At 40.5% G+C, this 27764-nt stretch overlaps 1 protein-coding gene across 3 annotated transcripts in view; it reads left to right on the top strand.

The window, feature by feature from the left end:
- ulk2 (unc-51 like autophagy activating kinase 2) overlaps nucleotides 1-27764 on the top strand; it is a 128639-nt gene that overhangs the window by 17800 nt on the left and 83075 nt on the right. For all 3 annotated transcript variants that reach the window (XM_059973567.1, XM_059973566.1, XM_059973569.1), the window contains exon 3: nucleotides 1697-1738. In XM_059973567.1, coding sequence (XP_059829550.1) covers nucleotides 1697-1738 — 42 coding nt within the window. The remainder of the gene's footprint in view (nucleotides 1-1696; nucleotides 1739-27764) is intronic.

The raw sequence follows: 27764 nt of genomic DNA, 5'->3' as shown, positions 1-27764 counted from the left end.
TTAAAAGCTATTTATTAATGCTTTTTGGGAGGGTGATTTTAGATGCATATATTTATACTGAGTTAAATACTGTATGTAATTAGTTTTGCTACAATAAGTGTATGGGACACTGGAAAAATGTTGAATTTCCCCTTGGGGATGAATAAAGTATCTATCTATCTATCTAAAAATTACGTATGTTACGAACCCTGTAACTGGGTCACTTACCAGCAAAGATAGAGAGGTCCGTTGGAGTCTGATACTATTTTTAACAGTATTTATTAGTAAAAAGTCACAAAAATAATATCAATGCAAACATACAGATAATATACGTCGTCAATACTAAATCTGAAAGTGCGGATATAATAATAACGAGAAATAAGCTCTATTGTTGTCTAGGGGATAATGTATTGTCCGATGGAAATATAAAAGTCACTCAGTTCATGCAGGCTTCAGCCTTTGGGGACCGCTGGGTTTGCAGTTGTTGGAGAGAGATTTTGAGAAAAGAAACTTGCCGGCTTTCCTTGAGCCATATTCGTTCTTTAGCGAGGCCATTCCGTGGAGGACTTGTCATCCAGGCAAGGATGGACACACACAAGCCCCCACCGGTCTCATGTGTTTCTCCTGGTGTGTCTAAAGGGGTTGTTCCCCAGACCCTCTTTTATCCTTACTCACGGGGTCTCAGATGTCAATCAGGTTGGGATGATGCAATCCCTCAACCAGCCCACTCTGGTTGTCCCCTGAGGGCTTCAATGAGTAGTACAGTACTCAATACACAATTCTGTTTCCAAGAGATAATGGCAGTAATCAATGGTTCCGTCCCGCTTTTGTTAGGAGGCATTCCCCCTACCTTGTGTATTCTGCGTTGTCTATGGCAACTGCTGGGGCTGTGATCTGGCGTCTCGCTCTCTCTCATTATTGCCATGATGTGTATCTCTCTCATTTCCTGGGTCCCAGACCTGAACTAATAGCGGTCTTGCGATTCTTACAAAGGAGGGGGTGACTTTGTACCCTTCGGCCCCTCAGAGTTGTGGCACATTCGTAACACGTGCAAGTGCCATTCACCATGACTGATAAACTCAGTTGAGTGATTGGTATTGTGCCTAGAAAGTAGTTTGAACAGCCAGATTCTTTAGAGCTATGGAGACCAGAGTACTATTGCCATTACTTCTCTTTGCAGACTTGGTAAAATGTTTGCAGAGCTGAAGTTTCTGGACATGCCAGAGCAAACATTCTTCATATTTGGCCAACTATTTTAGTTCAAATATATTCTTCATTTTATAACCTTTAAAATTTGTCATGTTGTGACATTAGTCTGATGTTTTAATTCCCCTTTATCTAGTTTTAATTCCAGTTTCTGACTGTAATACATCTTCATGGTGCACAGAATGAGAAGATAGTGAATTAAACTTTGCAATATCTTTTTTTTTGCCTTATTCTCGAAGTAGGGGGATACAGTGCTAAAAGTATTGAAACAAAGTTTTGAATTCTTTCATATATTTTGTGTGCCTTTCATAATTTTATTTAAAATGTTTGGAACTTGCTAACTAGAAGCAATAAGCACTTTTATCGAGAGTTTTCAGCTGTGTGAGATATGTGGGAAAATATGAAGAGAACTTTGGAATGTACTATGTCCTTTTTGACAGCTGATGAACAGATCTGTTGGTAGGAATGTAGCAATATAATTTCAAAGATAATTTTGTGCTCTTCATTTTAGGAGCTTCAACATGAAAACATCGTTGCACTTTATGATGTTCAGGTAAGTTAATAGTCTGTTTCTTTCACTCACATAATTCTTTCAAAGAGAATTTATTGTAGATATTGTTTATTGCCAGAACTAGTTAAATGTGCAAAAATGTAATATACATGTACCAAGGAATAATGGACAGGTGTTAAATTGATTTCGTCACTAGGAATTTCTGTACTAAATAGTATTAATTTGTTAAGGAAGGAACGACCTTTTCACTTTTTATCTGTAAGATGTTTTCTTTATAATCAGGTCCATTTCTAATAATGTGTACCATAACAGTGTTAGTAATGTCAGTGTTTTAATGGCAGATTTTCAGCAATAAAATGTGTATACGTTATTTAGTCTAATTGTACTTTGTCCAGCGTTGCCCTTGAGCATTGACTTGAATTATATCATTTAACTGCAGTTACAAACCATTGTGTGAACTTGAACATATTTGTTGTAAGTTGCACTACCAAAATACAATCCTGGTAGAAGAAAAGCATGCAGAGTCATAGAGCATTACAGCACAGAAACAAGTTCATTGGTCCACCTATTCCATACCAAGCTGTTATTCTCACTAGTACCATTGACCACAGCTTTCTATACCCTCCCATTCATGTACTTACAAAACTTCTCTTAAAATGTTGTACAAAACTTCTCTTAAAATGTTGTAATCAATCCTGCACCCACCACTTCCACTGGCAGCTTGCTCCACATTCACATAATCTCTGATTGAAGAGATATTCCCCTTAAATATTTCACCTCTCACTCACAACCTGAGTTTTCAACCTCAGTGGTAAAAACCTTCTTACATTTATCCTATCAATACCCCTCAACATTTTGTATATTTCTATCAAATCTCCCTTCATTCTCCTATGCTCCAATAACTAAAGTCCTAACCTATTCAACGTTTCTTTATCACTCAAGAGTCTGTGCGCGCTGTATCTCTAAAAAAAAAATCAAAATAAACAGTCAAGAGATATCATTGACAATAAGTAAACTAACCAACAGTATGCTTGTTAGTTTTCTGTGCAGTTTCAGTCTTATTGATATCTTTCCTATAGGTAGGTGACTAGAACTACACACAATGCTCCATATTAGACCACAACATCCTCTTATACAATTTCAACATAACAACTCAACTCCTGTACTCAGCAATCTGGTTTATGAAGGTCAATGTGCCAGAAGCTCTCTTTACGATCCTATCTACCTGTGATGCCACTTTCAAGGAATAAAGTCCTAACCTATTCAATCTTTTCCTATATCTTATTCCACAAGTCCTGGTACCATCCTTGTATACCTTCCTAATGAAATAGATTATCAACAAAAAAACACGAAATGCTGGCGGAACTCAGCAGGCCAGACAGCATCTATGGGGGGAGATAATAACGACGTTTCGGGCCGAAACACTTCATCAGGGGTGAAATGTTACTTCACTCCTGATGAAGGGTTTCGGCCCGAAACATCGTTATTACCTCCCCACATAGATGTTGTCTGGCTTGCTGAGTTCAGCCAGCATTTCGTGTTTTTTAATGTATTTCCTGCATCTGCAGATTCACTCGTGTTGTGTTGGATTATCAACAAGCTGAACATTGTGAGCATCATATGAATACAGAAGAGGCCATAAGTTCTCAGCAGATCCGGCAGCATCTGGAAAGAGAAATGGTTAACATTTCAAATCCTACACTCTTCATGAGAACTGAACAAAAGAGGGGAAAACCTGATCTGCTGAGTGTTTCCTGCATTCCCTGTTTTATTTTTAATTTTAGACTTTCAGCGTCTGCAGTACCTTTGATTTCCATTGGCTAATAGCAAGTTTGACTTTGTACTCCACTCTACTGTATTTCATTTGAAGAATGATATTAAACGGAGTACAAAATAACATAGATAGCAAAGTACAAAGGTGCCATGGTAGTATAGCAGTTAGTGTGATGCTATTACAACTCAGGGTGTTCCAGAGTTCAGTTTCAATGCTGTCTGTAAGGAATTTGTACGCTCTTCCTGTGAATCGCACAGGCTTTCTCCAGCATACCAGTTGGTAGGTTAATTGGTCATTGTAAATTGTCCTCTGATTAGGCTAGCATTAAATTGGTGGTTTGCTGGATAGTATGGCTTGTTGGACCCGGAAGAGCCTGTTCCATGCTGTAACACTAAATAAATAAATCGATAGGTGGGTTGCTGGGCAGTGCACCTCATTGAGCAGGAAGAGCCCTTACATGCTGTATCTCTAAATAAAGTCAAAATCAAAATAAACAGTGTCAAGAAATATCATTGACAATGAGTAAACTAGCTAGCAACTTGTGAGTAGAATCAAATAACTGTGAATTGCAAACTCCTGAAAGTTGTTGGACAATTATGTTTGTCATCATTTTCTTCCTAGAAGTGACATTCTACCTTAGTTCCTTTTGAGTTTCTTGAAGTTGCTGCAGTTGTAAAAATTATAAACTAACCTCGCCATAGAAATTGTCCTGTAGTGAACAAAACGGCAAAACAAAAGCATTCAACTTTAGTTCATGTTTGATTACAAACTACATAATTGTCATCAGTGCAATATAATTACAAGGTGGGAGTTTGTAGTCTTCTAGAATCTAATAAATTAATATACTAATGGGTTTCTATGTGATATTATGTTAACTTGACATTTTGAATCAGAATTTAAATATCACAGACTTGGATGATGTGAACTTTGTTGTTTTGTGGCAACAGTGCAGTGCAAAGACATAAAGTTACTATTACAAAAAAAATAAATAAGGAATAACAAAGTAGTAGTCCTTATGACTTCATGGGCCGTTTAAAAATCTGATAGTGGAAGGAAAGAAGCCATTTCAGAATCTTTGAGTCTGGATCTTCAGGCTCCTGTACTGCCTTTCTGATGGTGACAGTGAGAAGAGGGCATGTCCCAAATGTTGAGGGTTCTTAGTGATAGATGCTACTACAGAATTATTTTAAATAATTTTTGAACCTCCATGTTAAAGTAATGGTAAATAATTCTTGAGTAAAATAACTAGCCAGTCCTCCCAAACTAAACTGCAATATTCTTAATGTGTGACAAAGGAAAGTTCAGAGACTATCATGTAGCTCTTACAGCAATGGAAGTTTGTGTTCATGCTTTGTACTTGAGTGACTTCAATGTTTCTAAGATTGATGTCGGGTACAACTAACAAGGTCAGCTATTTTCGTTGTTGCAGTTGGCAATTTCTTGCATATATAAAAAGCTTTGGAGGAAACTCGCATCAATAAGACCTCTGAATTTCTAGTTGCACAATGTCAGTGTTGAGAACTGGTGAAACTGGCAGTCTTCCACTTTCCACGAGATGATAAATTGTGGCAATTATCCTGATGAAAGCAACAGGGAATATTTCTTATAACATTGGGGAGCTCTACAAATTGAATGTGGAATCTAAATGTAACCTGTCAATTCCACAAGTACTACTTCTTTACAAGATTTTTCAATCCAGCAAAAGGGATTTACTAAATTTATGAATAAATTTGGATTATCACCCTCTTGTTAGTGGCCAAGCACTGCTGATACCAGCTGGTGTTTCTTGTGCCCCACAACCAAATCAAAGCTGAGACATTCAGTGAGCTAGTCCCTGATTGCCCACCTATCCTTGTGCATAGCATTTTTTATAGCAATCTCCTGGTTTAGTTGCATTAGCATATGCAATCGGTCTCTCTGTGCGCATCACAAGTACATCCGCCACTATTGTTTCTCCCCATTGATTTAATCATGTTCTGATCTACTTTTTGGGCCACCTGTTACCTCATCCCTGGCCACAGTTATCTCTTACCTAACCTCTCATTAACACACCATTATCTTCTTATTTGGCTATAATCTTAAGGTACTTATGTGTTCAATAGTACAGAGACAATACAGAGATTTCATTCTGGCTGATAAGTTGGGTACATAGTAAGTATAAGTTAGCTACATTCTCAAGGCATTGATGTATTCAATAGTACTGAGACAATACAGAGATTACATTCTCCTACTAAATTGGATACATAAGTAGCAAATAGCAAACACAAAGCTGACTACATAGTTTTGGTTACACCTCTCATTAACACACCATTATCTTATTTGGCCACATTCTTAAGTCACTGATGTGTTCAATAGTACAGAGACAATAGAGATTTCATTCTCCTACTGAATTGGATACATAGCAAATAGGAAACACAAAGCTGACTACATGGTTTTGGTTACACAGCAAACAATGCAACTTTTATACTCCAATAATCCCCCCTACACAGAAAGAAGACTAAGAGTCTGCACACAAAAGCCCCAATAAACTCAAGCACTTATTCCCAAATCTCACGTTAAACTATAATTTTTTGCGCCAAGACCTCAAAGTATTCTCTCCCTGTTACCCTGGGCCGCTGAGCCAAAAACCTGTCCCTTTGTACAGGGGACAGGGGAAAAAAAAAACTAAGAAGCCCTTACTATCTACTCCCACACTGTTGTTTTGCTCTTGTTCATCCTGCAGGTGTTGTAGGCTGTAACAATACAACTTCGGTGTTTCTTTCTCCACTAAGCTTGCTTCAGTAATTGCCACAAGCATCGGAAATCATCTGGTTGCAGCACGCACTACAAGAGACTTGAGACAAGGAAGAAAACAGCACAGCACAAGCGCACAGCTCAACAATACAATACTGACAGTTATTGCCATTTTAGTCAGCCATGCTCCCCATCCTTCGAGTCTACTTTCTAACCAGTCAGATAACAGATGTCCGAACCCTGCATTCTGTTTAACTTCCTTTCTTAGACTTTTCAACTTATACATTGCCTTAGTAAACGATCCTTCTGGACTAGTGTTATTTGGTATAGAAGTACAGCACTTCTCTCCAAACATCACACAAACTCCTCCTTTTTCTGTCAACAGTCAGTCCAATGCTAGTCTATTCTGCCACGCCATGTTGCTAGTTGCATCTAACTGTTCTCCCAAGGCCTCCAATGCATCATTGGTGTAGTTGATGAATCTTTGCTGATTGTAATATATATAATTTATCCATTCAACATTCTTAATAGTTCCTATCAAGGGTAGAAATGTTTCGAAGCCTGCAGCAATCTCATTTCTCACCTTAAATTCGTTAGGTATACCTCTTGGCTATCCTATACTATCTATCCAGATCGTCGAGTCGGGTTCATATTTTCTCCTTTTCCGCAATAGTGCCTGCACAGGGATATCAGTGTTGAAGTGTACTTCAGGGGATGCTATAACTTCTTGAAGTAGCATAACACGTGCCCAATTGAGGGGAAGCGTGGATCTTAGACCTCCTTCCTTACCACACAGCCACCAGGCGTCCTCTAAGGGGATGGTCTGTGCGTCCAATGCACCTTCGGGTGGAGGGGAACCTACTACGTGTCTTTCGCCTGGGGTTACATCCCACATCTGAGTGCAGCTACCTCTGAAATGACCCACTGGACGAGCCCCTTTCCTCATAAAACATTCATAGTTCAACTTATACTGCATTATAAGCTGTTCCAGTGTAGGTGTCTTGCTTTTTGTTTACAGCCCATGGTCTGCTGTAGTTGCAGTCAGAGGCCAGCTTGTGTTGATCAAACTGCGGGGAAGCCTGATATAACATACACCAATATGGGCACATTGGTGCGTTTCTCACACAGCTTTGATAGCAGGGATCTGTTATAACACAAAGCTTCAAGAAGCAAGCCTTAATCGAACCTGAACACTGTCGTTCACATTGCTCCCTATGCTCTCTTCACCACCGCGTGCAAGTGGAGGGGTTATAAGGCATGGGAACTACATGCTGAGTGGGGCTTTCCCTTGAGCACAGGTAACAATTATGTCTCTTCATCATTCCTGCCGTGTAAGTTGCCCATTGATACCACTGACTAGTACGTGTCTGTAACCATGGCGAGGAGGTAAGTGTTGTGCTCCTCTTACTACTTTTCTGTAGGTTCTGTGGGGGCTTTACAGTCCCATTCCATGTCTGCCACACTAATGGTTTCCAAGTCTGCACTGAAGTATGTGGGTGCTTTGTCCCCAGGGGCACGACTGGTCGTTCCCAGCTCATCCCCATTATCTGAAGAAGTACTACTATCCACCTCCACATCCTGAGGGTCTTCAGGCCCGTCCTCAGAATCAAAAATTTCCCTTACTAATTGATCAAAGTCTTGAGGTGCAGTGTCAGCTTCTTGTTCCTCCTGTCTGTCTCCTGCTAACTGCTCTTCCGCATCATTTACCTCGGACACCTCACCTGATTGCCCTTGCGGGACTGCTCTCGTGCAGTGGTTCAGATGGTACCAGGTGGAGCGTCCTTCTACTTGAACTGCGGTGGGTGATGCCTTGGTCACCGTAAAGGGTCCTTCCCTTCTTGGCTCATTCCACTTTCTCCGAAAAATTGGCACGTAAACCTGGTCTCCTGGTTTGATCGGTCCTTCCCCTTGTATGGTTTCTGGCTCTTTCTGTTTTTCCTGTGCATAAATAGACCTATATATCATAGTTAGCTGCTGCATGTATTGTTTCAATTCTATTTCCAATTGTTCCAAACTAGGTCCTTTATACGGCCCTCTCCACTGGGGCACTGGCATGGGCCTCCCAGTGAGCATTTCATGCTTGTCATTCGATTAGTTTGCATGCGGTAACTCATCAATGCTAACGGTAAAGCATCGACCCAATTAAGTTTAGTGTCTGCACAGATTTTGTTCAGTTTGACTTTCAGGGTTCTATAATGTTGTTTATTTCTCATTATGTACAATGAATGTCTTCCTTTCTTGTGTATTTAAAAAAAATCATGATGCAGAACCCTTACTAGTTTTCAAAATACTTTTTTTTTACCAATGCGGCAATAGTAGGCATATAAATTTAGGATTCTAATACTGCTTAGCTGCATAGTATGAATCAAAATGGAGAATTGAAAAATCTTATTTATTCTAATTTATGAAATTGGTGACACGTTTTACATTACAGATACAGTAAAATTCTTGAACATGTTTTAGTATTGCAGTAGAGTTAGATCTGGTTTATGTTATTCATAGTTGAACTTCCAAGCACATTGTCATATCTGATGGAGGTGAATTGTTTTATTTAGCAGCAAGTTCATTTCAAGTATTCCATAAGATATAGAAGCAGAATTAGGCCATTTGGCCCATTGAGCCTCTACCATTTCATCATGGCTGATCCATTTTTCCTTTCAGCCCCAACCTCCTTTCTTCTCCCCATATCCCTTTGTGCCCTGACCAATCAAGAATCTTATCAACCTCTGCCTTAAATATACATAAAAACCTTTGCCTCCACAACTGCATGTAGCAAAGAATTCCACAGATTAACCATCTGGCTCAGGGGTCGGCAACGTTTACCACTGAAAGAGCCAATATGGACCCATTTCCCACAGAAAAGAAAACACTGGGAGCCACAAAACCCGTTTGACATTTAAAATGAAATAACACTGCATACAACGGTTTTTTTTGCCTTTATGCTATGTATAAACAAACTGTAATGTGTTGCATTTATGAAATTGATGAACTCCTGCAGAGAAAACGAAATTACATTTCTGCATGCAGCAAAAACATTTTGAACTCCGAAAAAAAGATGTTGGGTTGAAGGTTACTCCATAGGTAGACTACCTTGGATCGAAGAATTAAAAGAAAGCGCGCACTGGCGGGTGTCAGGCATTGGCAGTGGTGATGTATATTAATAGTGATAAAAAAAACACGTTGTAGCGGTGTAGCGCTACACAGAGCACTAAAATAAAGACACTGCAGTCAAAGGTAACTTTATTCGAACTAAACAGCCTTGATTTAAAGCCTTCCTCAACCCGTTCCCGTGGGCGCGGATGCTCCAAAAGACACGTACTCACAAACCCCCGTAGGCTATCTCCCTTAGCCGGAACGGTGGCTAATTGTGAGCCGGTTCGGATGTGCCAGGAAGTGGGAATAGGCACTCCACAACGTTTTTAGATTGTACAAGATCACCATAATCTTCAAATTTCGAATTACATTTCAAAAACTAACAAACTCCGGGGAGCCGCAGCACAGAGATGAAAGAGGCGCATGCGGCTCCGGAGCCGCGGGTTGCCGACCCTTGATCTGGCTAAAGGAATTCCTCCTCATCTCCATTCCAAAAGGATGCCCCTCTATTCTGTGTCCTCTGGTCTTGGATTTTTCCCATCATTAAAAAACAGCCTCTGCACATCCACTCTATCAAGGCCGTTTACCATTCAATAGGTTTCAATGAGTTTACACCTCATTCTTCTGAATTCTAATGAATACAGGCCCAGAGCCATCAAATGCTCTTGATGTGACATGCTGTTGAATCCTGGAATCATTTTCGTGAACCTGCTTTGAACCCTCTCCCATGTTAACACATACTTTCCAAGATAAAGGGTCAAAACTACTTACAATACTCACCTTACAATACTCAGTTGTGAGGCCTCACCAGTGCTTTATAATGTCTCAACATTCCATCCTTGTTCTTATATTTTAATCCTCTTGAAATTATATCATATTTGCCTTCCTCACCACAGACTCAACCTGCAAATCAACCTTGGAGAATGGTGCACAAGAACTCCATAGTCATTCTGTGCCTCAGATTTTTGAAATTTCTCTCCATTCCTACAGTAGTTGGTTATGAATGCTTCCTGTGCATTAGGTCCCAGAGATGGACGTGTGCTGCTTTATTCCTTTTCTCAGTTTTTTTCTGAGTGCTTTACCAGCTCAGAAAATTACAATTTTGTTTCATTTTCCAGTGCTTTTGGCCAATGCCATTAGTCTTGTTTAATATGGTTTTCATCCTGAAAGATTAATTGTTCAGTTTGAGTAAAAGGACAAATATAATTATCCTCATTTTGAGGATCTGAGCCATTTAGGAACAATAATGGGGAAAAAAATGCCTGGAAAAACTGCAGGTTAAGTAGTGTCTATTGGGCAACTGACCAGGATTTATTGCTAGCGATGAGCTATCTGTACTTGTTGATTTATTTGGTAAGTGTGATCTTGACTCTTATGGTTGACTGATGTCATAATGTAACCATATAACAATCACAGCATGGAAACAGGCCATCTTGGCCCTCCTAGTCCGTGCCGAACCCTTAATCTCACCTAGTCCCACCTACCCGCACTCAGCCCATAACCCTCCACTCCTTTCCTGTCCATATACCTATCCAATTTTACCTTAAATGACACAACTGAACTGGCCTCTACTACTTCTACAGGAAGCTCATTCCACACAGCTATCACTCTCTGAGTAAAGAAATACCCCCTCGTGTTTCCCTTAAACTTCTGCCCCCTAACTCTCAAATCATGTCCTCTCATTTGAATCTCCCCTACTCTCAATGGAAACAGCCTGTTCACGTCAACTCTATCTATCCCTCTCAAAATTTTAAATACCTCGATCAAATCCCCCCTCAACCTTCTACGCTCCAATGAATAGAGACCTAACTTGTTCAACCTTTCTCTGTAACTTAATTGCTGAAACCCAGGTAACATCCTAGTAAATCGTCTCTGCACTCTCTCTAATTTATTGATATCTTTCCTATAATTCGGTGACCAGAACTGCACACAATATTCCAAATTTGGCCTTACCAATGCCTTGTACAACTTTAGCATTACATCCCAACTTCTGTACTCAATGCTTTGATTTATAAAGGCCAGTGTTCCAAAAGCCCTCTTCTCCACCCTATCTACATGAGACTCCACTTTCAGGGAACTATGCACAGTTATTCCTAGATCTCTCTGTTCCTCTGCTTTCCTCATTGCCCTACCATTTACTCTGTATGTTCTATTTGGATTATTCCTGCCAAAATGTAGAACCTCACACTTCTCAGCATTAAACTCCATCTGCCAACGTTCAGCCCATTCTTCTAACCGGCATAAATCTCCCTGCAAGCTTTGAAAACCCACCTCATTATCCACAACACCTCCTACCTTAGTATCATCGGCATACTTACTAATCCAATTTACCACCCCATCATCCAGATCATTTATGTATATTACAAACAACATTGGGCCCAAAACAGATCCCTGAGGCACCCCGCTAGTCACCGGCCTCCATCCCGATAAACAATTATCCACCACTACTCTGTGGCATCTCCCATCTAGCCACTGTTGAATCCATTTTATTACTCCAGCATTAATACCTAACGACTGAACCTTCTTAACTAACCCTCCATGTGGAACTTTGTCAAAGGCTTTGCTGAAGTCCATATAGACTGCATCCACTGCCTTACCCTCGTCAACATTCCTCGTAACTTCTTCAAAAAATTCAATAAGGTTTGTCAAACATGACCTTCCACGCACAAATCCATGCTGGCTACTTCTAATCAGATACCGTCTATCCAGATAATTATAAATACTATCTCTAAGAATACTTTCCATTAATTTACCCACTGATGTCAAACTGACAGGTCTATAATTGCTAGGCTTCCTTCTAGAACCCTTTTTAAACAATGGAACCACATGAGCAATACGCCAATCCTCCGGCACAATCCCCGTTTCTAATGACATATTAAAGATCTCCGTCAGAGCTCCTGCTATTTCTACACAAACTTCCCTCAAGGTCCTGGGAATATCCTGTCAGGATCCGGAGATTTATCCACTTTTAAATTTCTTAAAAGCGCCAGTACCTCCACCTCTTTAATTGTCATAGGTTCCATAACTTCCTTATTTGTTTCCCACACTTTAGACAATTCAATATCCTTCTCCTTAGTGAATACCGAAGAGAAGAAATCATTCAAAATCTCTCCCATCTCCTTCGGTTCCACACATAGCTGACCACTCTGATTCTCTAAGGGGCCAATTTTATCCCTCACTATCCTCTTGCTTTTAATATAACTGTAGAAACCTTTCGGATTTACTTTCACCTTATTTGCCAAACCAACCTCGTATCTTCTTTTAGCTTTTCTAATCTCTTGCTTAAGATTCCTTTTACATTCTTTATATTCCTTGAGCAATTCCTTTACTCCATGCTGCCTATATCTATTGTAGACATCCCTCTTTTTCTGAACCAAATTTCTAATATCCCTTGAAAACCATGGTGCTCTCAAACCTTTAACCTTTCCTTTCACCCTAACAGGAACATAAAGATTCTGTACCCTCATAATTTCACCCTTAAATGACCTCCATTTCTCTATTACATCCTTCCCATAAAACAACTTGACCCAATCCACTCTCTCTAAATCCCTTCGCATCCCCTCAAAGTTAGCCTTTCTCCAAACAAAAATCTCAACTCTTGGTCCTGTCCTGTCCTTCTCCATAATTATATTGAAGCTAATGTTATTGTGATCACTGGACCCGAAGTGCTCCCCAACACATACATCTGTCAGCTGACCTATCGCATTCCCTAACAGGAGATCCAACACTGCCCCATCTCTAGTCGGTACTTCTATGTATTGTTGCAAAAAACTATCCTGCACACATTTCACAAACTCTAAACCATCCAGCCCTTTTACAGAATGAGCTTCCCAGTCTATGTGTGGAAAATTAAAATCTCCCACAATCACCACCTTGTGTTCACTACAAATACCTGCTATCTCCTTACACATTTGCTCTTCCAACTCACGCGCCCCATTAGGTGGCCTATAATACACTCCTATCGGTGTTACTGCACCTTTCCCATTCTTCAATTCCACCCAAATGGCCTCCCTAGAGGAGCTCTCTAATCTATCCTTCCAAAGCACCGCCATAAGATTTTCTCGGACAAGCAATGCAACACCTCCTCCTCTGGCCCCTCCTACTCTATCACACCTGAAGCAACTAAATCCAGGAATATTTAGTTGCCAGTCACACCCTTCCTGCAACCATGTTTCACTAATAGCTACAACATCATAATTCCAGGTATCAATCCACGCTTTAAGCTCATCCACCTTTCTTACAATGCTCCTAGCATTAAAATAGATACATTTAAGATACTCTCCATCTCCTCTCTTTCCATCCCTAACAATGCATTCAAATTTATTATCCTTTTCTTTCTTCTCCCCTACATCTTCGGGCTGAGCGCATCCCTTCTCCATCACCTGCCTTTCCTCCCTCACACACTGTCTATTTACTTGCTCCACTGGTGAACTAACCTCCTCTCCCATAGTCTCCTCAAATAGTCTCCCGCCCCCCCATCTTACTAGTTTAAAGTCCGCCCTGTAGCCCTAGCAAACCTCCCCGCTAGGATATTGGTCCCCCCACGATTCAAGTGTAACCCGTCCTTCTTGAACAGGTCACTCCTGCCCCAGAAGAGGTCCCAATGATCCAGAAACTTGAATCCCTGCCCCCTGCTCCAATCCCACAGCCACGCATTCATCCTCCACCTAATTTTATTCCTACTCTCACTGTCGCGTGGCACAGGCAGTAATCCCGAGATTACTACCTTTGCGGTCCTTCTTCTTAACTGCCTTCCTAACTCCCTATACTCTCGTTTCAGGACCTCTTCCCCTTTCCTTCCTATGTCATTGGTACCTACATGTACCACGACCTCTGCATCCCCCCACTTCAGGATATCTTGGACGCGATCAGAAACGTCCCGGACCCTGGCACCAGGGAGGCAAATTACCATCCGGGACTCCCGGTCACCTCCACAGAAACGCCTGTCTGAGCCCCTGACTATTGAGTCCCCTATTACTATGGACCTCTTTCTTCTAACCCTACCCTTCTGAGCTACAGGGCCGTCCTCTGTGCCGGAGGCCCGGCCACTGTCACTCCCACCAGGTAGGCGGCCCCCCCCCCCCCCAACAGTACTCAAACATGAGTACTTATTGTCAAGGGGTACAGCCACTGGGGTACTCTCTAGTACCTGCCTCTTCCCCTTCCTGACTGTAACCCACCTATCTGCCTCCCGTGGTCCCGGAGTGACCACCTGCCTGTAACTCCTCTCTATCAGCTCCTCACTCTCCCTGACCAGGCGAAGGTCATCGAGCTGCAGCTCCAGTTCCCTAACTCGGTCCCTCAGGAGCTGCAGTTCGGCGCACCTGGCGCAGATGTGGACGTCCAGGAGGCTCGGAGACTCCAGGATCTCCCGCATCCGACACCGAGAACAACAAGCTGCCCTCACACTCATACCTCCCAAATAACTGAAAATACAAGAACTAAAAGATAAGCCTACTGTGCCCTCTGAGCCCAAGTTCTACACTCTGCGCCCGGCTCACTCCGCTGCCCGCTTCTTAAGGCGGCGTTCTTTATATATCTTCCCTCCTTCCCGGGCCTCCTTCACGCGCCTGCGCAGTCCCGCCTCTCAGAACTCCGATCTGAGAAGCAATTGGACAATTTGAAAATGGCCGCCGCCGCACTTCCTCTCAAGCCTCGCTGTCCTCTTCCAAAAGAGAACTACCTCACTCAGTATCTCCTTTATATATCTTCCCTCCTTCCCGGGCCTCCTTCACGCGCCTGCGCAGTCCCGCCTCTCAGAACTCCGATCTGAGAAGCAATTGGACAATTTGAAAATGGCCGCCGCCACACTTCCTCTCAAGCCTCGCTGTCCTCTTCCAAAAGAGGAAGAGGAACTTCCAAATGTAGTTGAAGTTCATCTCACCCCCTTCCTCCCTTTCTAGTCCCGATGAAGGGTCTTCACTCCAAACATTGACAGCTTCTTCCCCTTTGTGGATGCTGCCTGGGCCTCTTATTTTCTCCAGCATTTTGTGTGCTGATCTGATCCCCAGTTTTTGCTTGGCACTGAGCCTGTGTGAGATAATAGGAAGGATAGGGACAGGAGAACAGAATAAACTTGTCCATGAAATTAGCTAGGCTATTTCATGTTCTGACTTAGCCTACTGTTAACACTTTCTCTGACATACAGAAATGTACAAAAGCAATCAAAAATCAACCGTTAAACATTAAATATCATTAACAATTAAAAAATGCAAATACATAATAACTCGCACAATGCCAGAGGAACTCAACAAGTCAGGTAGCATCTAATGTGATCTAATTCAGATGATGCCTGATTTGCTGAGTTTGTCCAGCATTTTGTGGGTGTTACTCTGGATTGCCAGCATCTGCAGAATCTCTTGTGTATAAAATGAAAATTCGTAACTTTTTAAAAGAACCCTTGCAACTGAAAGCAAAAAACAAAGATCTATACTACATGCTTCCCTTAAGGTGTTCATCCCCGTCCAAATAAATTGAGTTGCTACACCCATGCCAAGTTAGACCTGTGCCAGTTCAAGGACAGATTCCGTAGCATAATTGCTGGGGAGTTGTAGCAAGTTTGGCCTCTGTCGCTAGATTGCATTAGACAGTAGGAAAATTGCCAACAAAGTTGTGTCCAGCAAGTTCAGAAGTTTGGCACTTTGTGCCATCATTTGAACTTGAAGGAACTTGTGTAGAGAACTGATGGCATTTCTGTGCTAAACTCTTGGCATTTTCCCATAAGATCTGGACTATTGTTTCAACTTGTAACATGAAAGATCAGCAATCTGAAACATTAAGCAGTCTGCTTTCTTTTCCATTGATGCAGCCTGTCTGCAGACAGGATTTCCACCATTTTCTGTATTTATTTGTATCCATTTATCCTCAATCTTTTATCAGCTTTATAACAGACTTACAAGCGGTTACTTGCATTTATTTGTAATTTTAGATACCTATTGATGATGTAGCTGAATGAACAAAACGAACAATATTTTTCAAAGGCTAAACAAAGCCTTCAAAAAAATTTCAAAGTGAACAAAATGTTAATCATTAATGTTGTTCTTGAGTAATTCAGTCACATTTAATCTTATGTTTCTCCTGTATAAACTCTGCAGTCTCTTGCAATGACTTGTGTACCTAATGGAGATAGTAGTTTTTAACATTGCTATTTTCAGTACCTAGGTTAGTTTCCCCGTGGTAGTTATAGAATTGTATGCTGTCAGATCAGAAGTCCATTAACTCATAATCAATTCATTATCAACACTGTTAATCTCTCTGTCATTCATCTTTTCTGTAAATATACTCTTGTACTAACGGCTTCATTGATCTGTTGCCCTGTGTCCTCAATCCATTTCTTTGTCTTGTACTGTCAAATCCTACGAGTCAGCTTATTATTATCACCATTCATTACCCTTTCCTGATTTTTGTATTTATCCAGACTCTGTAACCCGACATATTTTATCCCAGCTCTACAAAAGCAAATTTCCATACTAAGCCCTGGTTAACCCTGCTTGAACACACTTGAGTTCTGGTTATGGTCTGTTTTAAACCCTTGCAGTCTTTTTGAGAACTGGTTTCTAATCACTGATGTGGAACTTTGTCAGGATGTTTGAAAATCTAGTTTGCTTGTATCTGAAAATTAAAATAAAGAACTGCAGTGCTGGAAATCTAAAATAATAAAAAAAACTTAAAATGTTGGAAATACTCGTCAGGCCAAGCCACATCTGTGGGGAGAGAAAAAAAGCCAATGTTTCCAGTTGGAAGACCTTTCATCAGAGCATGGAGCTTATTGCTGCTGTAATAGACAATAGGTGCAGAAGTAGACCATTCGGCCCCTCGAGTCTGCACCGCCATTCTGAGATCATGGCTGATCATTCACTATCAATACCCAGTCCCTGCCTTGTCCCCATATCCCTTGATTCCCCTATCCATCAGATATCTATCTAGCTCCTTCTTGAAAGCATCCAGAGAATTGGCCTCCACCGTCTTCCGAGGCAGTGCATTCCACACCTCCACCACTCTCTGGGAGAAGAAGCTCTTCCTCAACTCTGTTTTAAATAACTGACCTCTTATTCTCAATCCATGCCCTCTGGTACTGGACTCTCCCAACATCTGGAACATATTTCCTGCCTCAATCCTATCAAATCCTTTAATTATCTTAAACGTTTCAATCAGATCCCCTCTCAATCTCCTCAATTCCAGCGTGTACAAGCCCAATCTCTCCAATCTCTCTGCGTAAGACAGCCCTGCCATCCCAGGAATCAACCTAGTGAATCTACGCTGCACTTCCTCAATTGCCAGAATGTCCTTCCTTAAACCTGGAGACCAAAACTGTACACAATATTCCAGGTGTGGTCTCACCAGGGCCCTGTACAAATGCAAAAGGACATCCTTGCTCTTGTATTCAATTCCCCTTGTAACAAAGGCCAACATTCCATTTGCCCTCTTCACTGCCTGTTGCACTTGCTCATTCACCTTCATTGACTGGTGAACTAGGACTCCTAGGTCTCTTTGCATTTCTCCCTTGCCTAACTCGACACCGTTCAGACAATACTCTGCCCTCTTGTTCCTGATTCCAAAGTGGATAACTTCACATTTATTCACATTGAATGACATCTGCCAAGTATCTGCCCACTCACTCAGCCTATCCAAGTCTCCCTGTATTCTCCTAACGTCCTCTTCGCATGTCACACCGCCACCCAGTTTAGTATCGTCAGCAAACTTGCTGATATAGTTTTCAATGCCCTCATCTAAATCATTGACATAAATCGTAAAGAGCTGTGGTCCCAATACAGAGCCCTGTGGTACCCCACTAGTCACCTCCAGCCAGTCCGAGAAACACCCATTCACTGCTACCCTTTGCTTTCTACCTGCCAACCAGTTTTCTATCCATGTTGAAACCCTGCCCCCAATGCCATGAGCTCTGATTTTACTCACCAATCTCCTATGTGGCACCTTATCGAATGCCTTCTGAAAATCTAGGTACACAACATCTACTGGCTTACCCTCGTCTAACATCCTTGTTACACCCTCAAAAAACTCCAACAGATTAGTCAAGCATGATTTGCCCTTGGTAAATCCATGCTGGCTCGGCCTAATCCTATTTCTGCCATCTAGATGTGCCACTATTTCGTCCTTAATAATGGACTCAAGCATCTTCCCCACGACTGACGTTAGGCTAACAGGGCGATAGTTCTCCGTTTTCTCCTTCCCTCCCTTCTTGAAAAGTGGGACAACATTAGCCACTCTCCAATCTTCAGGAACTGATCCTGAATCTAAGGAATATTTAAGAAAAGTTCAAATCAGTCAAACAAATCGCTTTGAAAGTTATTAACTTTTCCCAACTGTTAATGAATTAAATGTTATGTAATATCCAGCTTTATTTCTCAACTCTCACATTTCAAGTTATACAAATTTATTAAAATGGAGTTTAGAAGGATAACAACTCAGCCAAGATAGAATGGCAGAGCCGACTCGATGGGCCAAATGACCTGATTCTGCTCCTGTGACTTGTGTATGTAGAGTTGAGCTGCTAGGAGCCTTGTCACTCATCTTAATTTGTTGGCCAAATTTAAAACTAACTCGTAGAGTTTGACTTTGCTTTATCAGTGTATGCAATAAAACAATCACTGAAATGACCCAGTGTCCTTTACAAGCATATTTGATGTTCTTTTAACTTGCTTATTTTGGCATCTTTTGTAAAATTTGGTCAAGTTATAGCTTTGACATTGAAATATTACAAGGGTGGAATATATACATTTGTAACAATGGAAGGCTTTATCCTATTTAAAACCAGCTATAAAGAATTTTACGTTTGTACATGATGTACTGAAGGTGTAATCAGAGATATGTATTACTTGTGAATCAATTGGTTGGATAGATTCTTGCATAGTAGGGGAATTAAAGGTTATAGGGAAAAGGTAGGTAGGTGGAGATGAGTCCATTGCTAGATTAGCCATGATCTTATTGAATGACAGAGCAGGCTCGATGAGCCAGATGGTCTACTCCTGTTCCTATTTCTTATGTTCTTGTGTAGGATTGGGGTCCTTTTAAAAACCAACAGAAGGCAACTAAAAGAGTCATTAAGTAGGTAAAGGTGGAATAAGAAGGTAAGCTAACCAGTAATATTACAGAGGATACCAAAAGTTTCTTCTGATAAATAAAATGTAAAAGAGAGGCAAGAGTGGGTATCGGATCACTGGAAAATTATGCAAGAGAGGTAGTAATGGGGGACAATGAAATGGCAGATGGTATTTTGTGTCAGTCTTCACTGTTGAAGACACTAGCAGTATGGTGTCAGGGATCATGATGTTACTGTTATTAGAAGGTTCTTAGGAAACTGAAAGGTCTGAAGGTTGGTAACTCACCTGGACCAGATGGTGTACACCTCCGAGTTCTGAATGAGGTGGCTGAAAAGATTGTGGAGACATTAGTGGAGACATCCTTTAAGCATTCATAGGTTCTGGAATGGTTCCAGAAACTGGAAAATTGCAAATGTCACTCCACCCTTCAAGAAGGGAGCGAGGCACAGGAAAGGAAACTAAGGCCAGTTCATCTGACCTCAGTGTTTGGGAAGATGTTGGTGTCAATTATTAAAGATGAAGTCTTGGGGTATTTGGAGGCACATGATAAAATAGGCCATAGTCAGCATGGTTTCCTCAAGGGGAAAATCTTGCCTGACAAATCTGTTGGAATTCTTTGAAGAAGTAACAAGCAGGATAGACAAAGGAGAATTGGTTGATGTTATGTACTTGGATTTTCAGAAAGCCTTTGACAAGGTGCCACACATGAAGCTGTTTAACAAGCTGTGAGCCCATGGTATTACAGGGAAGATTACAGCATGAATAAAGTAGTGGCTAATTGGCAAGAGGCAAAGAGTGGGAATAAAGGAAGCCTTTTCTGGCTGGCTGCCGGTGACCAGTGGTATTCCACAGGGGTCTGTGTTGGGACCACTTCTTTTGACATTATGTGTCAGTGATTTGGATGATGGAATTGATGGCTTTGTTGCAAAGTTTGCAGATGATATGAAGATAGATGGAGAGGCAGGTAGTCTTGAGGAAGTTGAGGGGCTACAGGAGGACTTAAGACAGATTAGAAAAATAAACAAAGAAATGGCAGTTGGAATACTTTGTTCAGAAATGTACGGTCATGCACTTTGGTAAAAGAAAGGGTTGACTATTTTCTAAATGGAGAGAAAATACAGAAAACTGAGCTGCAGAGGGATTTGGGAGACCTTGTGCAGGATACCCTAAAGGTTAATTTGCATGCTGAGTCTGTGGTGAAGAAAGTAAAGGCAATGTTTGCATTCATTGCAAGAGGAGTAAAATATAAAAGCAAGGATGTAATGTTGAGGCTTTATAAAGCACTGGTGAGGCCTCACTTGGAGTATTGTGAGCTGTTTTGGGCCCCTTATCTTAGAAAGTGTGTGCTGAAACTGCAGAGGGTTCAAAGGAGGTTCACAAAAATGATTGCAAGATTGAATGGCTTGTCATATGAAGTTTCTTTGATATCTCTGGGCCTGTATTCACTAGAATTCAGAAGAATGAGGGGTGACCTCATTGAAAGCTATCAAATCATGAAAGGCCTTGATGGAGTGGGTGTGGAGAGAGTGTTTCCTTTGTGTGAGACTAAGACCAAAGGACTCAGCCTCAGAAGGACATCCTTTTAAAATGGAGATGAGGAATTTCTTTAGCCAAATAGAGGTGAATCTGTGGCATTCTTTGCCAAAGGCAGCTGTGTAGACCAGGTCTTTATGTATATTTAAGACTGAAGTTGATAGATTCTTGAGTGGTCAAGACATGAAGGGACACAGGGAGGAGGCCAGAGATTGGGAATAAGAGTAAAATTGGATTAGCATGATGAAATGGTGGTGCAGACTCAGTGGGTCAAATGGCCTAATTCTACTTATATGTCTTATACTCTAATGGAAAGTTTTGGGTTCAAGTTCCACTTAAGAACCTGCTGCACTAAAATACATGCTGATTCTCCATTACAGTAATAAGGGAATGCCACACGAGGGTGCGTTATATTAGATGAAATGACTAACATGGTCCATCTCCTCAGTGAGGTGAGTTTCAAAACAAATCACAATGCGGTTTTGCAAGAAAGGCAGTGAATTGGTTCTGGTGTTCCAAGTCAATACTTACCCTTGACTGCCATTTAAAAGTAGGCTACTGTACATGACTGGATTGTTTTGCAGTTTACACCAATGTCAACATCATAATCTTTTATTAGCTGTAAAGTACTTAGTAAAGCAACTATGTTTTTGTATGTTTACCACACTTGTAACCACAGCAGATGGTTATTTTAGTGAAAGTGGCAAAATTATTCTTCTCACAACACACACAAAATGCTGGTGGAACAGCAGGCCAGGTAGCATCTATAAGAAGAAGCACTGTCGACGTTTCGGGCCGAGATGTTTCGTCAGGACTAACTGACAGGAAAGATACTAAGTGATTTGAAAGTAGTTGGGGGAGGGGAAATATGAAATGATAGGAGAAGACCGGAGGGGGTGAGATGAAGCTAAGAGCTGGAAAGGTGATTGGCAAAAGTGATAGAGTTGGAGAAGGGTAAGGATCATGGGACAGGAGGCCTCAGGAGAAAGAAGGGGTGGGGGGAGCACCAGAGAGATGGAGAACAGGCAGAGTGATTGATCAATCTCTTAAAATTACAAATTTCATGTGTCAGCATTCAATTTTATCTCCTAAGCTACATAAGGATATTTGTACAGCAGTTTTTAATTTGGGAACTAGAACTTTGGCCCTCTGCAGTGTGGATTTTTGTCTGCACTGGTGGTGTAGTGGTACCTGCACCCAAGCTTCGTAACAGGTGGTCCCAGGTTCAAATCCGGCTGGCTCCTTGCAAGCTTTCCATCTGCTGGGTAGAGTGAAAAACTAGTAATTCAGCCCTGTAAGGAAACAAATGCTAAAGAATTGGTAAGGCTGCCACCCAATTTGCCAAACAAGCCGTGGGGGGGACTTTACCTTTACTTCTTTACAGCCTGGACTTTATCAAATGTGAAGGTAACCAAAGGGCCTTTTGAAGAGTATATTTAAAATAAAGCAGATGTGATTACAAAAGAATGGATATGTTTGGTAACTATAGCTTATGGCTAATTATTGATGGGTTTTTGTTAGTTTTACTAATGCTAAATGGGGGACTGCTACTAAGTCTCCATTTGCAAGGATACTGGGGAAGTGGATGGGGAGTGGATTGGATTGAAATTGCAGGGAGATTTAAACCCATGAACAAAAACTGAGGCGTTTTGTATGAGGCATGGAAAGCTAAAGTTGGGCATGGTGCATGGTTACTAGGAATTAGTGACTATCAGAGTGGGCAGGTATAATGGGGAAGTTGAACTTGAAATTGGATGGGGTGCATGAGTTAGGGGAGATATGTGGCATATACTTTAAGATTCAGCCTAAAAAGCATTTGAGCAGTTTAGTCTAGCGATGGTTAAGGTACGCACAATGGCTTCACTATCAGGCTGAGGTTAAACAAAGATGGATGATGGTGTAAACATGTAATTTGTAGTGAGGTGAAGGTGGAGTTCAAGTTTAGTTAGGCAGACCAATGTTTTGGTATTGTGAATGCTCTAATTCCATATTATGCAGTCGTTAGGCAACAGCGGGTAGTGAGTTTGTGGAACTTTTGCTCAGTGCCGTAAAACAATTTCAACATTCCACTGTTAAACCAGATTATATTATAGTGGATGAGATGCCATCTCATCTTTAGTTTAAAGTACCATGGTTATGGGTGAAATTGTTTGCGGTAATTCAAAACTAATTGTGTTTTTAACACCAATCAGTGGTTTAATATTTGTTTTTGAGAATATTATTACATTTATTGGATTACAGTTTCATTTAAGAGGATTTTTTTTAATGAGCGTACTTGTCTTGAGTTATTGTGATAGAAGCATAGAAAAACATAGAAAACCTACAGCACAATACAGGCCCTTTGGCCCACAATGCTGTGCCGAACATTGTGATAATATATGTAGTATGTTATGAGTACCTATTAACAAATTCTGCATCTAATTGACAATACAATCTGATAATTGTCCATGAAATGTGTGGATTTGTAGCTGCAGTATTTAAAAAGACTTGTATCTAGCTAGCACTTACTTTGTGCCGTTAACTGATGTGGAATGTACTTGATATAGTTGAATAACTATACTTGATAAGGTAAATGTAAAATACTTACAAGTTAAGTTGTCCCAGGCAAGTATTAAACTGGTTCAAATTTGTCAAAACAAATTTAGGACACTATCAGAATTGTTCATACAACTGCTCAGCATGTGAAATTGTAAGGTAATACAGCATTAGAGGTTTTTCTCCCCTCAGTGTTGCAAGGCCTGTGAGTTTTAAATCACAATTCAGTTCCTCATTTTAATTAGTTGTTCTTGCCTCTCCTCCAACCCTCATTTTCCATAAAATGTCTTTAGATGAATCAGGTACTAAAATTCTCAGCTTTAAATTCATAGTTTTAGCCCCCCCCATGGATTCTGATATTGAAAGCTATTTTCTTCCAGAACATTTCCCAGACCACAAGAAAAGTACTTTCCTAATGAGCACAGATCCAATGCTGGTTTAAGAGAATTGGATTGGAATATTAAAGACACTGCAGTGATTAAACCAAAGTGCAGCTTCTCTCTATTTTATTAAATTTATTATTTTAATGTAATTGTTTATTAACCCACTACCTAATGTTTATTTATTTTAAAACTAGATGAGTTTCAGGGGTGTGGGATTGTTCATATGGATTCCATGGTTGTAAAGTGTTTTCATTTGTTACTGTGAGATTAGAATATAAAAGTAGGGAGGTTATACTTTAATTATATAGGGCAGCAGTGAGGCAACATTGCTCTCCATTTTTAAGGAAGAGAGTTCAGAGAAAAGTTTAAGCTAATAATTAGAATGGGTGGGTTGTCTCGTGAGAAAGGGTTGGACAGCTACTTTTATATAACACCTGCAGTTCAGGTTTGAGAAGATTGAAAAGTCTGCCATCTGTTCTGTAGACAATTTCAATTCTTGGGGTAGGTCGTCCTTGATGATGTGGATGATTGTCGCAGTGAAGATGGTGAACAAAGTTGGGGCAATCACACATCCCCGTTTTACTCCTGATCTGTCTTGAAAAAGCTCACCGTTACTGTTGCTGACCATGACTGTGGCAAGCATGCCATTGTGGAGGAGTTTCAGGATTCGAATGTACTTTTCAGGGCATCCATAGGTGGATAGGAATTCCCTTCTGAAGGCACTTGAAAAGTTCCATCAATGCTGTCTTCAAAACTTCTTAAATATCAGCTGGAGAGGTAGAAGAACCAACGTCAGTATGTAAAATGAAGCAAAAACAAACATTGAAGCCTACATCATCAAGAGCCAACTAAGGTGAAGCGGTCATGTTGTTCGGATGAAAGACGAACGTCTGCCGAAACAAGTCTTCTACTCCCAGCTTAAAGAAGGCAAACGTAAAAGAGATGGACAACAGAAGAGATTCAAAGAAGTCTTAAAAGCCAATGTGAAGAAATGTAACATCGACATCAACAAATTGGGAAACCAATGCTAAGGCCAGGAAACTCTGGGAAGCCATCATCCGAGAAGGAACAGCAACTTTCAAAGCCAACAGATGTGCAGAATTAGAAGAAAAGAGAAGAAAATGGAAAGAGAGGCAGCAACAACCAAAGCTCGATCTGCCATCTGGAACCACCTGTGCTCAATGTGGAAGAACTTTCAAAGCCAAGATTGGACTCATAAGCCACTTGAGAGCCTATAAGTAGATTAACGGAACGAAGACCATCATCCTTGACCTCGAGGGATAGCCACGATGACGATGCAGTTGAGAAGAGGAGAACCGTTATCTCACCGCGGTGTTTTCATGAGCCGATCTCACCGTGTGCGCACGGTGTTTCCCTGAAACTATTATCCCAGTAATTTTTTTCCTTTTTTTTGCACTACTTATTTAATTTAGCTTTTTAAAATACATATGCTTACTGTAATTTTAGTTTTTTTTATTATGTAATGCAGCGTACCGCTGCTGATTAACAACAAATTTCACAACATATGCCAGTGATATTAAACCTGATTCTGATTATCTTGTGGGAAGATGCTGAATGGAGGGGTAGGCACTGTTTGAAAATAACGTATTGCCAATTTAAGAGAGACACTGAAATAATGTACCTTCCCCAGTGGGCGGTGGAAACAATGAATTTGAATATATTTTCAAATCAGAGGTTATTGGGTTTTTGTTAAACAGCAAAGTGAACAATTACCACAGGCAGTTGGGAGTTGAGGTTACAATCACATTGGATCTTATTACATGGTGAAGCAAGCTTTACATGGGTTTGCAAATTCATTATTTGTTTATGCTTGTATTTTGAAGCAGGCAAAACTTTTAAGAGTTTGAAGAACAAATATAGTGATCTGAAGTAGAAATGGTGTTCTGATTGTTATACCCTAACCCCAGAGTAATGAATACTTTCCATGTGAGAGTATGTTGCAAACATTGTTTTAGCTAGTACAGGCAATGTTGTAATTTATTTTGATGTAATGAGTCTAATTCTACTGACATTAACATTGTTAGATATTCTCATGCATGATAAACAATCACAGAATTGCACTTTCAGCCCACCTCACTCACGCTGACTGATGCCAGTGCTAATGTTATTTGCCAGCATAATACCCATATTCCTCTTTCGGCCTTTCCTTGCAAAATATTATCAGTATTAAATACAAGTACCTGTTCAAATGCCTTTTGAACTATTGTAATTGTATCTGCCTCTTCTATCTACTTTGGCGGCTCCTTCCAGAAACCCATCATCTTCTGCTTGTAAAACCTATCTCTCTGATCACCTTTAAATTTTTATCCACTTACATGTGCCCTCTAGTTCTAGACTCCCCTGCTAAGAGGAAAAAGAAACTACCAATCTATCTTTTCTGTGCCCTTCATAATTTTATAGACCTTCATAAAATCACTTCTTTCCTCTTACTGTGAGAACGAATCCAGACTATCCATTCTCCCCTTATAACTAAGCCCTTTATTTGAGGTAATATTCTGGTGAAATCTATTATGCATTCTGTCTATTTTTTGCCATATCCTTTCTCTAGAGCAAGGGTTCCCAACCTTTTTTATGCTAGGACCAGTGCCATTAAGGGACCCCTTAGACCCCAGGGTTGGAACCCTTGCTCTAGTGTGCAATCAGAAAACTGTACACAATGTACACAATTCCTCACATGTCTGGATTAAATTCTCCCTGCAAGTGCCTTGCCCATCTTTCCAACTGACCTCTGCCCTGTTACACCCATTCTTACTCTATCTTTAAATTGCCCTGCACAGTTATACATGCAGTGCAGGAGGCAGATGTCCCTTCTGACAGATGTATGCAATTACAAAGCAAATCCTGAAAAAACTAAGCACTGGTTCAAAGCTAACAGGCTCATTTGACTTGGAACATTTTTCTGAATTACTTTATCAAAGGTAAACCTGTTCAGTGTTCACTGACCACTTTTAGAATTCCATATTGTGTGAGATCAGTGTATTTCGAACTGTGCTTTGTAAATCATATTATTGCTAATTTGTTCTCCTACATTAGCTTAGACTCCAGTGCTGATGATAGTGCAGCAAGATGGCTGGCAGCCAATTTCTCCAAGGCTGATTGGATGGCATTGTTCTAATGTTCTTTTAGTTTGATATTTCAAATATGTTCAGTAATCTGGAAAAGTGCACTCAGTAAATGTTGTGACACATCTGTAAGTTTTGGATGGATGAAACCAATGCTGGAGTGGGATATTTTTCAGCACAAAGTAGATAAATCGTAACATATTACATTCAGTATATCATCAAACAGTAGACAGGTGGAGTTATTTGGTGGCTTGGTAATTGGTAGTTATTTGGCGGCTTGGTAATGAATAGATATTTGGCATCTTGGTTATCTATGGTTATCTGACAGCTTGGGAATCAATAGCTATCTGGTAGCCGATATGGGGAGTTTTGACAGATGTGTGAATGCTGGTTCAGAATGTCTAAGGAAGAAATATTTTGTTTCCTCTAGATAGCATACTATTTTCTCAAAAATGTACCATTTGTACATTTGGCACAATAATTATCAGAGTTTTTAATTTGTTTTAAAACAAATTGATTTATCTTATTTGTCATTCTGGTGATCTCTAACATTACAGTTGGAAGATTAACTTATGAGAGAGATTTAGAGGACATTGCATGTTGTCAAGAAGGCAATATACAATGGATTCCGGTTAATTGGAGCACATTAGGACCGGTACATTTTGGCTCAATTAAGCAGCTCTCCCAATTAACTGAAGTTTCATGTAAATGGTTAAAAAGGTATAAAAAAGACAAACTACAGTTTGAGTAACAAATTATATATTTAAATGAAGTACAGAACAAATTAGAACACCTATCAAAACTACTAGTGCTGTAAAACTGTATTAGTTCCTAAAATAATTTGGCGTACGCTGTCGTGTTCTTTTGATTAAC

This window comes from Hypanus sabinus, chromosome 6, assembly GCF_030144855.1.
Source record: "Hypanus sabinus isolate sHypSab1 chromosome 6, sHypSab1.hap1, whole genome shotgun sequence".
Lineage (NCBI taxonomy): Eukaryota > Metazoa > Chordata > Chondrichthyes > Myliobatiformes > Dasyatidae > Hypanus > Hypanus sabinus.
This window is presented reverse-complemented; position numbering and strand designations above follow the sequence as displayed.